Here is a 15,158-nt window from a genome sequence, read left to right on the forward strand (position 1 = left end):
GAAGTTTGGGTATTCACAACCTAACAAAAGTTACTTTTAGGGGAGACATGAAGCTTCATACTGTGGAAATCTGTGGGTAGAAACCATCATAAGTTCACTTGAAATTGTTTTTTTTTTTTTTTTTTTTTTTTAACTGTATCTTCAATGTTCACTGTTATTTCAAGGAGCTATTACTTTATGTTTACTTATTAGATTCATTTCTTTTTCCGTTTCTGACATCACTTAGTTCTCAGGTGTGAGCTGAGATGTGACTATTTACTGAAAAATGGAACTTTTCACTTTAAGTTGCCTCCATTTGCACCTGACGCTTTCATAGGAATTTGCGGAGTTCCTTGGAACCCTTTAAAGGGACGTGAATGCTCTGCACCGTTTCAGTTCTGGACTATCCCAGGGTCTGAGCTCACTCAGCTCACAGTGAGACAAGATGAAGGAAAGTGTCACCTCCTCAGAGCAGCACACAGCAGGAGCTGCTTCTCAGAGGACAGGCTCTTTAAAGTGCTGGGAAATGAACAGGACTTGTAGAATTCCTTACTTCCTAAGTCTTCATAAAGTAGAGAAAAACAGTTTCTCTCCTTGCACACCCACACCAAGGGAAATTCTTACTGTTCAGAAACAAGGCAGGCGCTGCAGTGGGAGCTCGCTCACAGCATAGTAGCGCAGTCTTGTTGTCCTTCGACAGCATCCTCTTGTAAAGTGCCTCCCACGAGTGGTCCAGACTTCTCCTTTAAGCTCTCTTCCATTTCTACAATTCTTATGTCAAACATTCTTCCTCTACCGCTGTACTGAGGAGGTGACTTTCCAGTTTCTCAAGGTCATCACCTTGTCATCACCGTAATAGAGTGTAGCCTTGTTGCTGCTAATCCTTTTTTTTTTTTTTTTTTTTTTGTCTTGAAGTGCTCCAGGGAGTCCTTGCTGTCCCTCAGTCATCAGTTGTGTTTATCCAGAGCTGTATGATGTTTGATCGTTTCTCTTCCTGATGCTTCACAAACGCAGAAGCTCTTTTCTCTGGCTGACTGGCTGGTGTCCTTACTCTTGCTACTGTGTTCTTACCGCTTGTTTGAGCTCTGGCTTTAAAAGGCCGCTTCTCTCCTAGATTCTCCTCTGTGGCTTTACCTGTGTCTCTTCTGAGTTATACCCCTCTTTCATCCTGTTCATCTGCAATCATATGATCATTCTCATGGAAGAGGAGACTCTGTATTTTAAATGTCATTTCTTCTCTGTCCTCCAGTGTTGGTCATGCCATGGGTATTCCGTAAGTATTGATTAAATGTGTGAATAAATGAGCTGGGCCAGTGGCAAGATCCCTTCTCAGAGGAACGAAAATAATAAAACAGGAAAACGAATTATTTTATGTACTCATAACGTTTAATTTAAAAAGTCTTCACTGGGTGTGGCAGCACACACTTTTATCCCAGCATGCAGGAGACAGAGGCATGTGGATCTTTGTGGGGTGAAGTCCAGCCTGACTAAGGGCAGCCAGGGCCATGTAGTAGGACACTGTCACAAAACAAAAACAAACAAGAAACAAAGAAAAGAGTTCTATTAGAAATTGCTTTATCCATTCATTTTTAGCTCTCCAGTCCTTCATTTGTCTTGCTTATTTTTTAAAGACAGGTGAGCCAGGTTTACCAAAATTTATCTGAATTTATTATTATTATCATTGTTGCTATTTGGTTTTTTGAGACCGGGTTCCTCTGTGTAACAGCCCTGGCTGTCCTTGAACTCACTTTGTAGAGCAGGCTGGCCTCTAACTCACAGAGATCCTTTTGCCTCTGCCTCCTTAGTGTTGGGATTAGAGGTGTACCACAAATGCTTTCATGTTTATAAAATAAGCCAATTTTCATTGAATAAAGTGTAATATATTATTGCTCTTTTTGGCAGTTTATATCTGCAGAAAATGTGACTCAAGACAGAAGTACAGGTGCACTATAAAACTTGTAGGAATAGATACATGCATGTAAAGTATGTATAAGGAGAATCTTAGAGAGGTGCTCAGATGAATTAATGTCTATTATGTATTCTAGTATGTACTACTGTATACTTTATTTTGAACGAATATTATGATGATGTTATTAGATTGCAAAGTCATAGGGTGTGGCCTGCTGATGGAGCTCAGGCATAGACAAGTCTAAGGCCTTGATTCCATTTCCAGCAGCTAAAACACCACTAACAAATCCCCATGATAGAAAACTTTTCATGTCTATCCTACTATGTACCTTTGAGTTATTCTAATTTTGAAATTATACATTTCTCTCCTAGGTTGTGTTTTCCTGGCTATCAAGAGAATGTGTAATATTTTGTGTCTTTTAGCATCCGATGAATACATTAATTTGTACTCCTTTTTCCTAAGTAAATAATCTGAAATAGAACACATCTAAAAACTTCTTCATTATATTTTATCTATTTTAAGAAAACTTCATGTTAATGACATAGTAACCTAAACAGCTTTTAATATTGTAATCCTCTGTATTTTTAAAAAATGGTGGTTGTATAATTTTGTGCTTTGAATGTAGGATAAACGCTAGCCAGGGTGCTTGCCTTGCATGCACAAGGCCTTGGGTTCAATTCCCTGCAACTCCCATCCAAAAATATAATAAAAATGAGAATACCATTTTAAAATATAAACATTCTTGCCTCAAGGAGAAAATAGGCATTCTTTTGCTAATTGCAGTAGTTCTTTATGTAAATAGTATAGTTGTCAAGAGTGAGTCTTGATAGCAGTGATATTCACATTTCCATTAATAGAATTTTCTCTTAGATGTCTTAAATTGTTCTTTTTCAGTCATTATTCAATCTTTTGGAATTTAGAAGATTAGTTCTGAATTACAAGCCTCCATCAAATGCTCAAGATTTACCCCGAAACCAAAAGGTAAATTTATAAAAGATTTTAAAAGCTGAGTACTTACTTTATAGTCTGTATGTTCAAGAATTTTGGGAGCACTTGCTTCATCAAACTTGAAACTATTCAAAATTACGTTATGCCATTAATCTCTATGACAGTACTTCCAATCCTTTTTTTCTATGTATCATAAATGTGAATATTCTTCCTCAGTGTGTCACAATAGCGTACGAGTTCCATTTGGCCAGTTTAAGACCTTATCCCATAAAGCTGTCCACTTAGAATACATCTGTAGGCTACATATTACACTCTAAGGTCTTCCCTTAGATTACTCCTCAGAACTGTTGTCTGCATCAGCATTTCTTCACTTGCTTGTCCAGAAGAAGCCTTTAAACTCAGCTATGTGTTGTGCTCCAGGGCAAACCTACCCCTTCTGTGCTGGAAGTTAGTGTGTGGCAGTTTGAGGTTAAAGAGAGCAGATTCCAGAGTCTGATCCTTGGGTTTAGTTATGGGCCTAAAAGCAAGTCGTATTTCTTTCTGGACCATGTAGAGCCCTTAGAAAAGTGTTTGTTATATACAGTATTTCCAAAGAAAATTTTAATTTTTATAAATCTTACAATTTTAATATTAAAAAATATTGGGCTTATTTGCATGCATACATTTATACTTAGTGGAAGTAAATTGTTGCCTGGGGGAATGATGTGCCTTGAGGCAGGTATCAGGTCGCCTGTAAAGAGCTAGTGGCCCTGGCCCTAAAGAGATGGGCTATGAAGACAAAGGAGGTGGCGTTTTGGGTTTCAGTGATGTACTGAACTTTGTGTGACCCATTGTTACAGCGATAAATTATTAAGTTACATTATCCTCTTGGTGTTTAATTTTTAAAGCCACTTTTTCTGCAAACAATGAAACATTTATAATGCACACTAGAGGAAATAAAACCTGAATTACAGCCAACTTTTAGGGCATAATCTCTGGACTGGGTCAGGCTAAAGAACAACTACTTTTTAAAAGGAAATCAAGACAGTTTAACAACTCCATACTGCTAGAGAAATTGCACAAACATCTTCAAGAGAAAGGCTTTACAAGGGAGTTTGGACGGCTGCCTCTCTATATCACATTAGTATCATCAGTCTGCCTGTCTCATGTCTCAGTAGAAGGCAGGTATACTTTACATGCCATTAGTTAGAATTACTTCCAACTGTGTGTGTGTGTGTGTGTGTATGCACTGTGCTTTCATTTTACAATCTAAAGGACTTCAATCTTGTACTTTTCATAGCTGGAATAAGACCAAGGTAGTTTCGTAAATTTATTTAAAAAGACGTCATTATCCATGTTAATATACCAGAGTTACTTGTGAAGCCCTTAACGTACTCAGCTGTGCTAGAGGAGTGTGTGGTGAGCACATGTGTGTGAGAGAAGTTTGTAATGAGTACATCCTAGAGAATCATGTAATGAGGAGTGTGTAATTAGTGAATCCAAGAGGAGTGTGCAATGAGCACATGCTAGAGAATTTAATTCTTGCAGTGGAAGGAGCGTTACTGTTTCCATTCGTTGAAAGAGCCTTATGCAGAAGAATATTGTGAAAATTTGCATAAGGATTGATAAATGAAAGGCTTTGATATGGCACGGTAATAACAGGAAACTGTGTGTGATGTTATGGGTAATTGTCAGTCACTGGTTTATGCTAAATCCACTTGAGGTAATGAAAGATATTTATCTTAAAGGTGTAGATATAACATTTGCCATTTCTTTTACTAGTGAATTTACATGGAACTCAAGACATGCTTACTGTTACACTGAACTTGAAAACCAATGTGTTAGGATACAGCTTAGACCTGGGATTGAATTAATCATATGACAAAGACAGCATTTGTGTGCACTGCTAAGAATATCTTTCTAACCAAATAAAGCTTCCCACAGATAGTTTGTGCATTTAAATAAGAAGATCATTCCATTTGTATAAATGTCCAGGAAATGCAACATGGTTGTTGTTAGCTGAGCTGATTAGGGAGTGACCACATTTGGGGGATGGTGAATGAATAATTTTGTTATATTGATGGTGGTAATGCTTACGAAGAGCTAGGGAAATTGTGTATTTTTTAATGGTGTACATATTGCATACATCTTGGCAGAATTTCTCTTAATTAAAAAAAAAAAAAATATTGTGCCAGCAGTGTGGTACACTTCTTTAATCCCAATACTAGGGAGGCAGAGGCAGGTGCATCTCTGAATTCGAGGCCAGCCTGTTCTACAGAGCTACAGAGTTCCAGGGCAGCCAGAGCTATGCAGAGAAACCCTGTCTTGAAAAACCAAAACCACGACCAAAACCAAAAACAAACCAAACCAAACACCTCCCTCCCAAAACAAATCCAACCAGTTGTTTCATCCATCTATTTGATTAGGAATGTCCTCATTTGTCATGGGCTGATTGACAATGAAGAAGTGGGTGTCAGAAAACAGGGTATTTGGGGAAATTGTTGTGTAGATTAAAATTAATATTTGTACTTTAAAAAACTAACTTATATTGGGTTGCTGGAGAATGAGTTGAAGACTGGAAAGTGGATCAATTTTTCATATATGTGTTTTGTCTTTAATCTTATTAGTCTTGGTGGCACATATATTTAATAAAACAAGTGTTATTTGGCATTCTTTATGGCTTATAAATTTTGCTTTAGAGTAGTTCACCTGAGACTGCTCCAAATGCTGTCTTTAGCTTGGGAATTAAATGATAAGGTTTTGAATTTATTTCTGTTTCTTGGGGATCCCTTTTTACTACATTGAGAGAACAGTGATTTTTGTGTAGATTATATTACTCTGAACATCAGCTATAAAATTATCTACATTGAAACTGCTATAGTAATGTCAATCAGGAAAATTAGAAACCTTCCTATATTTAAATAGTGTCTTTAAATTATTTCTAATTAAATTGTTGTTGCAAACACTATTATGAGAACTAATTTTCCAATTTACTGCCCTAAAGCATTTCACAAAGTTACATGCAGTTCATGATTTTTAAATGTTTTTTATTTAAAATAACTAGTTCCCCAGAAGGTTTGGGGAACACCTGCTTTGTGTAGCAAAAATCAGAAGCAATATTGAGATCATTGAGAAATATGTAATTCTAATAAGAATAAAATTAAGATTTCATGTTCGGGCTTGATCTGATTAATGATTGGGTTAACATTGTACCTATTAAACATTTAACTTGAAAAAATTACAGTAATTACAATGAATTTTACTGAAACTTATAATTTGCAAAATGAATGTATAAAATAACTTTATTAGTACTGTATATAGTATATATATATATATACATATATATGTAGGTGCTAGCGTTTATTAGGTCATTAAGTAAGGACTGGGTCATTGTATGAGAAGTGACAGTTGGTTGTCTGTGTTCAAAGACATCATTCCAGGGGATGTAAAATTTGGAGGCACTGTTGACTTGGAGGGGTCTAAAGCACTACTAGATGAGGCAGGTCCTCTGTTTCAATGGGCATTTGGAGTAGGCACTCAGATGGTGCCTGGCATGTACCCAGCTCTCACTGAACGCTGCTGGCTCTTCTTGACGCCCTTGTCAGAAGCAGCTGCACCCTGATGAATGGGAAGATTATAATGAGCAGACTTAAATGAGGTGGATATTCTTGGCTGGGTAGTGACATAATTTTCTATGAATATGTGGTATTTATGCAGAAATTGTGAGGCTAGCCTAAGGTCCTCTGCTGTAGTTCTTAACTCCTCTGAGTTTTGTAGCTGACACTCTTCTTCAGTGTGACAGAGTACCAGATTTGTCCTAATAGATGTCAGTAACTTTCTGGTTCCCGTTGAAGTTTCTGTTGACCAGTGAATAGTTTGCTGATTTTACTGGGGATGCTGTTTTCATTTGTATTTTTTTCTTCTCTCTATAGGAGCATAGGAATTTGCCTTTCATGCGGGAACTGAGGTATCTCTTTGCACTTCTTGTTGGTACCAAGAGGAAATATGTTGACCCATCTAGGGCAGTTGAGATTCTGAAGGATGCCTTCAAATCAAATGACTCACAACAGGTAGTCTCCTGTCCCTTCTAATCGACTGTTTGAATAAAATCTTACAGATCATTGTGATGCTTTTTTTTTTCATGTGTGTCTGTTGATTTAGGGTGGCATTTCTAAACTTTATTAATATTAAGTTGAAGTCATTGAAATCATTATTATATTATTTGGAAAACATTTAAGCTAAGCAAAAACGGATTGAATTGGAGGTATTAAGGTAAATGAAGTTGTAATTTATAGAGCGTGTGTGTGTGCGCGTGCATACGTGTGTGCGTTCGTGTGTGTGTGTGTGTGTGTGTGTGTGTGTGTGTGTGTGTGTGTGTATGGGTGTGTGTGGGTGTACTATGTGAGTACCTGGTGTGCCTAGAAACTTGAGGAGGACATTGGATGCCCTGGAACTGGGAATACAGTTGGCTGTGAGCCACCATGTGGGTGCTGGGACTTAAATGTGAATTCTCTGGAAAAGTAGTTAGTTCTCTTAACTATTAAGCCATCTCTATAGCCCCTAGAAGTAACATTTTTAACAAACTTGTGGTAACCCAAATGCAGTATAGTATATGCGATTTTCATGTCCCTGCCTTTGTTGATAGGGATTAGTTTTCCTGAATTTTCTGTAAGGACTTTTGAAAAATACTGCTTCAGTCTTTTTTCTTGCATTTAATTGTTTTACCATAGTGCCCTTTTATTAACATTTGCTATAAACAATATTTTAGATGATTTCTTATGGAAAGCGGCAGTGTCTATAAACCAACATAACTGAAAAGTCAGACAGGTCATCAGCACACATAGCAAGCATGAGTATAGAAAACAACTTTGAGAAGAGTCAGCAGCGTTGAAGGGATGGAGACGACACACTGGGAAAGACGCTCACAGAGCCCCTAACTGTTGGGTAGGGAGCTTTATGTTACTTGGATTCATAACATGGAAATTGAGAGCAGGATTCAGAAGAAAAGATGTTGTCGTCATTTGGAAAGTTCCTTTTTTAAACATTTTAAATTGTATAGCAAATGTGTGCAGACATAAAGTGCTTACAGCAGCACTTTCTATTGTTGTATTTTCCTTTTTTTAATTTCCTCCCCCCCAAACAGCCCAGTGCTATTCATGTGCCCCAACTGCTTTGCTTCCTCACTTAGTCTTCCTTGTTGCAGCAATACTAACACAAGCTAAAAGAAATAAAATAGTCCCTAAATGATGCCAAGCCACCAGCTCTAGACCACTGCTTCTGGTTCATTTACTCATTTATTAACTTACTGCTATAGCCTCCTCGTTCTGCATAGCTGGCTGTACTCTCTAGTTGCTCTTTGTCTAAAATGAATTTTACTCAAGCTAACCTCCATTCTCTGACGTGTTTTCTCTCCTTTCCACGATTACTTTTGATTTTCTGTCTTTCTACTGAATCCCATTGATCTTTTGATATCTTTCCTTTAACTCTGGGGCAGCTGTGGGCCTCTTCCCTAAGAGTGAAAGTCCTGCTGGACAGGGCTTGGTATGTGCTGTAGTGTAGTGTGAATCCCTTCCCCTTGTGTGGACCAGCTGGTTTTACCATTGTGGCTGCTTCTTCTCCAAAGGTCCTTGAAATTAGATGCACTTCAGTTACTTTGGTACAGGTGTGATTTTTTTTCTGACACGCATATTAGTGTAGTGGAATATTCACTTTGTCTTCTTCTGTGGCACTGACCACGCCCATTGGGGGTGGAGCCAGGGGCGGAACGAGGTCTGAGGAGGAGGTAGGGAAAATGATCTCTTGCTGGTGGGACGTGGAGAGGAGAGCATCCGATGGAATTTGCTGGTGTTCATCTGTCTAGGTTTTAAGTTATTTCTCCCTGAATAAACATCTATTCGGCCTATTTGTTTATCCTGATCTTTATTAAACCGCAATATATTAGTGAGTTAATGAAATATGTGCACAAGTCACATGACTATTGTGATTAGTTTTAAAGTATTTTGTACTTGTTTTATGATCTCCCAGAATATATAATGTTTGGAAATATGAAACAATTTTATGGTAGATTCTTTGGTGTACAACAGTGCTGTCAATTTTAATCAGACATTTCTTAGAGTGCATTCTTAAAGACCTCACTTGAATTTTGTCATGTAATTGTAAATTTTAGATTAGTAACATAAAAAGACAGGGACTGATTCTTTCCAAGACTTGTAATAACTAGAAAATCTTGTTGGTTCTTTTTAGCTACAGTCTTCAAGATGAGTAAAATTGTTTAAGAATTTTTACAAATTAACTCAAATCCTCTGGCTCAGGAACAATATACACAGTGGCCAAGGGCTTAGAACTAAGATGCTGACGGAGCCATGCTCTGTGACAAGAAGAGCATCCTTCCGGCCTCTGTCATCTTCTGGTCTTGTCTGGCCCTGGCCCTAGAAGACTAGTTTAGATTTCTGCCTGTCTTCAGTTGTGCTTACTGCCTTCTCTTAGTCTGTGTCCCAAAGGCATGTCCATTTACCTAAGCCGAATTTACTATGAGATTGTAAGAAATTTCTGCTAAGAACCATATACAGTTGAAGTTACCTTTTGAGGTTCTGAGTAAAATCTTTTGCTGTTATTTTGCCCATGGTGACACAGCTAGATTCTTATGTTGAGATAATTCTTCTTTAACCATGTGACACTAGAGTTGTGTTCTCTTCCCAGACATTAGCACCAACATTTTATAGGTGGATTGGTTGACCTCAGCACGAGGTGAGACAAAATATGCAATTACTTCATTCTTGGTATTTGTGATTTTGTGACAGAGTCTTTTAGTAGTAGTCTAAATGGCTCAGTGTTTCAACAGAATACATAAAAGTATTGCTGGAGAAAAGCAGTCAGGGAAAATTACCTATATGGATTCATCTATCTAGCCTTGATACCATGTACTGGTATGTCTTTTCAAAAACATATTTTTCTGTCTTCCAAGCAACATTGTGTAAGTGGTTGGTTTGATTATGTGCCCCCCCCCCCACTTATTCCTATTTTTTTGTGTTAGGGGATCAAGGACCAAATAAAGAGATAACGAAAGGTGGTATTTGCTTCTGAATGTACAATTCATCTGGGATTTAGAGGAATTGTAAACTCAATAATTGGGTTTGCTAACTGCTTAAGCTGAGAAATATCTTGATAAAGTAGATATGGACTAAAAGGAATACATGAATTAGAGAAACATTTGTCAAAAGGCACTAGTTTTTTGTTTTGTTTTTGAGGAAAGATGTTGATAATTGTATAAAGCAGAGTATTTTGGAACTCTTTCATTTCATGGTTCCACTGCAAAGTATATAGGGAGGAAGTTGTAATTTTAGCAAGTGGTGCTGGAGAGAAGGACATCATGAGAGCTTGGGTGGAGGGATGTTTTATTGGGGGGAAGTTGAATGGGGAAACGGGAGGAGAGAGGGGAGACTGGCCTCTGTTCTTGGGACAGGAGTGGCAGAAGAGAAGAGAGAGGCAGGGGGGTGGTGTGGAGGGAGAGAGAATGAGGGACAGAGAGACAATTAGAGAAGCAGAGAGAGAAAGAGTAAAATGGTAGGTAGGCAGGGCCCTTTCAAAAGCAAAGTAGTGAATGTGCATAGGTGGTGCTCTTAGTGGCTGCAGCTGAGGGCGTATCCTATCAGAACCCAAGGACAGGCCACTATGATGCCTGAATACTAACAGATGTAGCCTTTTTCTTTCTTTTTTTTTTTTTTTTTATAAATTCATTTGTTACTGTGTGTGTGTGTGTGTGTGTGTGTGTGTGTGTGTGTGTGTGTGTTTCCTAAAATGAAATCTTGTGATGATAATACTTTTTAAGTTTTTTTTATCATTGTTAAGTTATGAAAATGTATTCCATTTTGTGGAACACATTCACATGATACTTTTGTGAGTAGTAACTTTTATTTTGCAGCATCTAGCATTTTTATCCGTGTGATCAAATGCCAACCAAGCAACCTGTTTTCTTTCCACAGCAAGATGTGAGTGAGTTTACACACAAGTTATTAGACTGGTTGGAAGATGCCTTTCAAATGAAAGCTGAAGAGGAAACGTAAGTCACTGTGATGTTCAGTGATGGGCTTTAACGTCAGTGAGTGACAGTGAGTTTGCTCCCCTTGCAGTGAAGCCCAAACATGGAAGTAGGAGAGACTTGGGGATCGCAGTGCCATCTGTGTTGCCCCAGAGCTGTTTGGTAGTTGTGGCATCACATTTTGGGCAGTTGCCAGTTTCCAGTCTTGATCTGACGGGTGGGTCCTACAGGCACTAATCTTAGGTCATGTGTGTTTCCTGGATTCAGCTTTTCATGAGGAAGACAGGCATGGATTTCCAAAGACCCTACTTCATCTTCAGTCCTTTCCTGAGGACAGGAGGAGCAAGTCCCCCTCCAAATTCATGCTGCTCATTCTGTCAGTTGGGTGCAGCACATAGCCCTGGCAGTTTCATGTGCGCCTGTGGGGACGGTGGAGGTCAGCACTGGCTGTTGCTTCTCAGGTGCCATTCACCTGCTGTTTACAGAGGCTCTCGCATTGGCTTGGAGTTTGCTCAGTCCCCTGTGGCCACTCTCCTATGTCAACTGTTCCCTTATGTTTGTTTCTTTCTTTCTTTTCTTTTTCTTTTTTCTTTTTTTTTGTGACTGCCTTGAGATGATGGATGTTAGCTGGAATTGTAAACAAAATAAGCTTTCCTCCCCTTCAGCTGCTCTTTGGCTGGGGTATTTTATAGCGGCAGCAGAAATGAAAACAAAACAGAAGGCTTGAGTTCGCTTGTGGCATTTGCTAGCCTGTGCTTCATACAGAGCCAGGACTGCCTGACAGGTCTGAGTGCAAGATTACTCTCTGCGCTTTACGTTTGCTGTTGTTTTTATTCCTATGGTGACACCTTAATCGTTTCCTCATGATGAAGATTAGTGAAAACTGAGTTAGGATATCCAAATTGCCCTTCATGTTTACATTGTCCCCTTGCCCACTCACGTGTTTGAATAGGTGGCCTCCACCAGCAAGTACTCTGGTCCAGTATGACAATAGTTGCAGGTCTACGTGTAGGAACCCTCCACGACTGTTCTCTGAGAGTTTGTTTCTTTTTTTTTTTTTTTTTTTTTTTTTAGGAAAATGCATGGTTCTTGCCCTTTGTTTTTTAATGTCAAAAGCTAGTTGAATGTAAAGTTAACAGAGTTGGGCAGTCATTTTACTTCTATCTGTTAACCATTGTTCTGGGGGCTCTCTAAGTGCTTTGATGTCTTTTGAAATTCCTAGTTTTTCCCCTCAGGTCAACATTGTGGGAGCATACCCTAAAGAACACAGCTCAATCGCCTGCCTTTTATCTATATTCTTCTGCCTTCCACGCTCCACTTTATAGCTGTGTCTGTCTTCTAAAATGTTCAGAACGTTTCTTTTTTTATTCCTATTTCATCTAAATCTTAAACTTCACTGGCAGTGTATCCTTATTTTCTTCCCAGAAGTTCTTAGTTCTTTCTGGTTGTGATGTTAAGAGAGGGTTCATAAAAGCTATATACCCAGTGGGCACATGTCCATTGATAATGAGTGAACAAAACAAGTGTGTTATTGAGCCTCCAATAAATGGGAATTCTAAAACTTCACAAACTTCATAAAACATGGATGGGTGTTGAAGACACATTAATTGAAATTAAATTACTCCTGGAAAAGTCAACACTCGGTCATTTATGTGTCAGGCATAGAGTTGTCAAACTCTGAAACAGAAGTGCTTGCCAGATGGGATCGCTGTCAGGCCCAGGTGAGCCTTACTTGGGTCTAAGAACCCTTTGGTGACCCATGTCAGACACTGACCTGTTTATGTTTCTCTTAAAAACAGAACTTCATAAGTTGGTTTTATTAACTTAAACACAAAAGATAATGAAAAATTCCCTTATATAGTTGTGAACACAGCCAAGTTTTATACAGACCGGGTTAAATAGTGTCTTTTAGAGGTGCATAGTATAAGCCCCAAAACAATGTAAACACTGGTGACTTTCCATGCCTCCTTCAAACAAAAAGGACAAAATGTCATGCTGTGCAGCCTGGGACCTTTTGCAGGTGACAATTTGAGCTCTAGGCTGCCCTGTGGAGCCTCTACTTTGGAGCTGGGTTGTTTGGTCCCTTTACTGGCGGTGGTGGTTACAGCTGTAGTTTCTTTGCACTTTTCTGTGTAAACGTGAGAGATGACTTGATTTGTTCCCTTAGAAATCTATTTGGATTAAGCGTCCCTTTCCCTTCCCAACATTATAAGCCAGTATTATACAGGCTTAAAAGTATGAGGTGGACATGTCCAGTGACAATAAGAAGAGCAAGTGCCCCATGAGCGTAGCTGGCTTCTCTTCTGAGTTTGCCCCAAGCATTAACCATTAACTCATTCACCCGCCGTATCCATCCTGCCAGCTCAATTACTGTGATTATCCTTAGCTGACAGGTGAAGAAACTGAAGAATAAATTTAAGTCCTTTGCCCAAGGTGACACAATAAATAGCAGAGCTGTGCGTGTGATAGCCACGCAAATGTTACCACCCTGTGTGATAGCCACGCAACCCCGTGTGATAGCCACGCAAAGGTTACCACCCTGTGATATATTGCTCCTTTTAATGGATCTTTCTATGTTTTCTCAATTATGTGTAGATCTGAAAGTTATAAGCATATCTCTATCTTTTAAACATGCTTTAGGGATGAAGAGAAGCCAAAGAACCCCATGGTAGAGCTGTTCTATGGAAGATTCCTGGCCGTGGGAGTGCTTGAAGGTATAGTTGCTTGTTTACTTTGATTACAAGGGAAGATGCTATCCGCGGGCTCTTTGACTGTGTTTGTTGTCTTTATTTCTGACTGATCTACCTCTTCCTTCCCACTAACCCTTTGCCCAGAGAGTATACCCCTGACTAAAGTGCACGTTCACACTCAACTCCCTTTCATCACTCCTTCTGATGAGTGATCCTCTGTGATACTGAGAACTCGGGAGTGTGAGTTAGAGAGCTGATGTGATCCTAGGAAATTATGATTTTCTAGCTGTTGCTTTCTGGACTTTAAAATTAGAGATGCTCAACCCAGGATAGGGAATTAACTCAGTTGTAGAGTGCACTTGTACAAGTTTCCATCCTGAGCCCTGGAGGAAGAGAGAGGAGGGACAAGGGACATGCAAGAGAGGGGCAATAACTAAACCAATTATCTGCAGATAGTCTGTAAGTAGAAAACCCCACAGATCTGGAAACGTGTATGGCCTTATCAGTTCAGATACAGGACTTGCAGCCTGTGCTGAGGTTGAGTAAGCATCTCAGTGTGATGGTCACTCTGTGAAGTTAGACTTTAGTAAGTCGGCACAGAGTGTTTCAACTGATTGTAATATCCTTACATATTTTCAAGAAATGAAAAGTGTTTTGCTTTTGAATTTGGCTAAGAGTGATTCTCATTGTAGGCTGCATATTTCTTAAAAATTAGACCTCTTAAATTCCTGTTTGATATTTCTAAAACAAGAAAGGTGTCAGACTCATTAGATATAAGTTTTTCTAATATTTGATTCTAAAGCTATAAACTTTTGAGAAAAATCCCAAAATGTCACAGGGGATTTTTCACAATGTTCAAAGTACACTATTCATGAAATTGTCTATTTGTAATGGCTTGAATGAGGCAGATACAAACTACATGTTAGGCATTTAAAAGGTTACAATGAGGTAAGTATAGTTTTTCTTCAAAATCTACATAACGTTATGAGTGAACCATGTAGTACATGTCAGGTTATTTAATTGGCCACTCTGACTTATCTGAAGTACGGTTGTGTCTAAACAGGCTCAGATTGCACACTACAGTCCCCTTCAGAGCATTTTTTTTCATCATAGCTGTTACTTATTAGGACATTGCTTCCTAGATATTGTGCCAATTGATGTGGATTGTGTTTGTTGCATTGAAAAGAATTATTTTAGACCGCTTTCCTACCATGTTTTCATTTCTCATCCTCATCCTCTATTCTATATCCATGGTTCTTTGCAAACAGTGTGCTGTGGCTTTATTAATGTTTCCCTGCAAAGCATCCTGGGCATTTGGAGAGCATCGATCCCGGTGATGGACTTTTGCTCCTCTCTGTTCTTCCTGGCCACACTAGCTTTTCCTCCTGGTGTTCAAGCACGCTTACAAATACCTAAGGCTGCCTTTCCCCGGTTCCCTCTGGTACCAACTCTGGACTCTCCTGACTCTTGTTAAACTCCTCAGCATTCCTCTCAGTGTCCTGAGTACCTGAGTGTTGCTGAGTGTTACACAGCAGGAGAGTTGTAAGGTATCATGAATTTTCAGTGATGGCGCAGAAATTAAACACTGGGGTAAAGGGGGACTTCGGAAGTGACC

General features: G+C 39.0%; 1 protein-coding gene across 4 annotated transcripts in view; it reads left to right on the forward strand.

The window, feature by feature from the left end:
- Positions 1-15,158, forward strand: part of Usp25 (ubiquitin specific peptidase 25) — a 97,340-nt gene that overhangs the window by 41,119 nt on the left and 41,063 nt on the right. For all 4 annotated transcript variants that reach the window (XM_051191770.1, XM_051191772.1, XM_051191771.1 and 1 more), the window contains 4 exons: positions 2,783-2,869; positions 6,748-6,885; positions 10,798-10,874; positions 13,494-13,567. In XM_051191770.1, coding sequence (XP_051047727.1) covers positions 2,783-2,869; positions 6,748-6,885; positions 10,798-10,874; positions 13,494-13,567 — 376 coding nt within the window. The remainder of the gene's footprint in view (positions 1-2,782; positions 2,870-6,747; positions 6,886-10,797; positions 10,875-13,493; positions 13,568-15,158) is intronic.

The sequence above is a fragment of the Phodopus roborovskii genome, unplaced genomic scaffold, assembly GCF_943737965.1.
Source record: "Phodopus roborovskii unplaced genomic scaffold, PHOROB, whole genome shotgun sequence".
Classification (NCBI taxonomy): domain Eukaryota; kingdom Metazoa; phylum Chordata; class Mammalia; order Rodentia; family Cricetidae; genus Phodopus; species Phodopus roborovskii.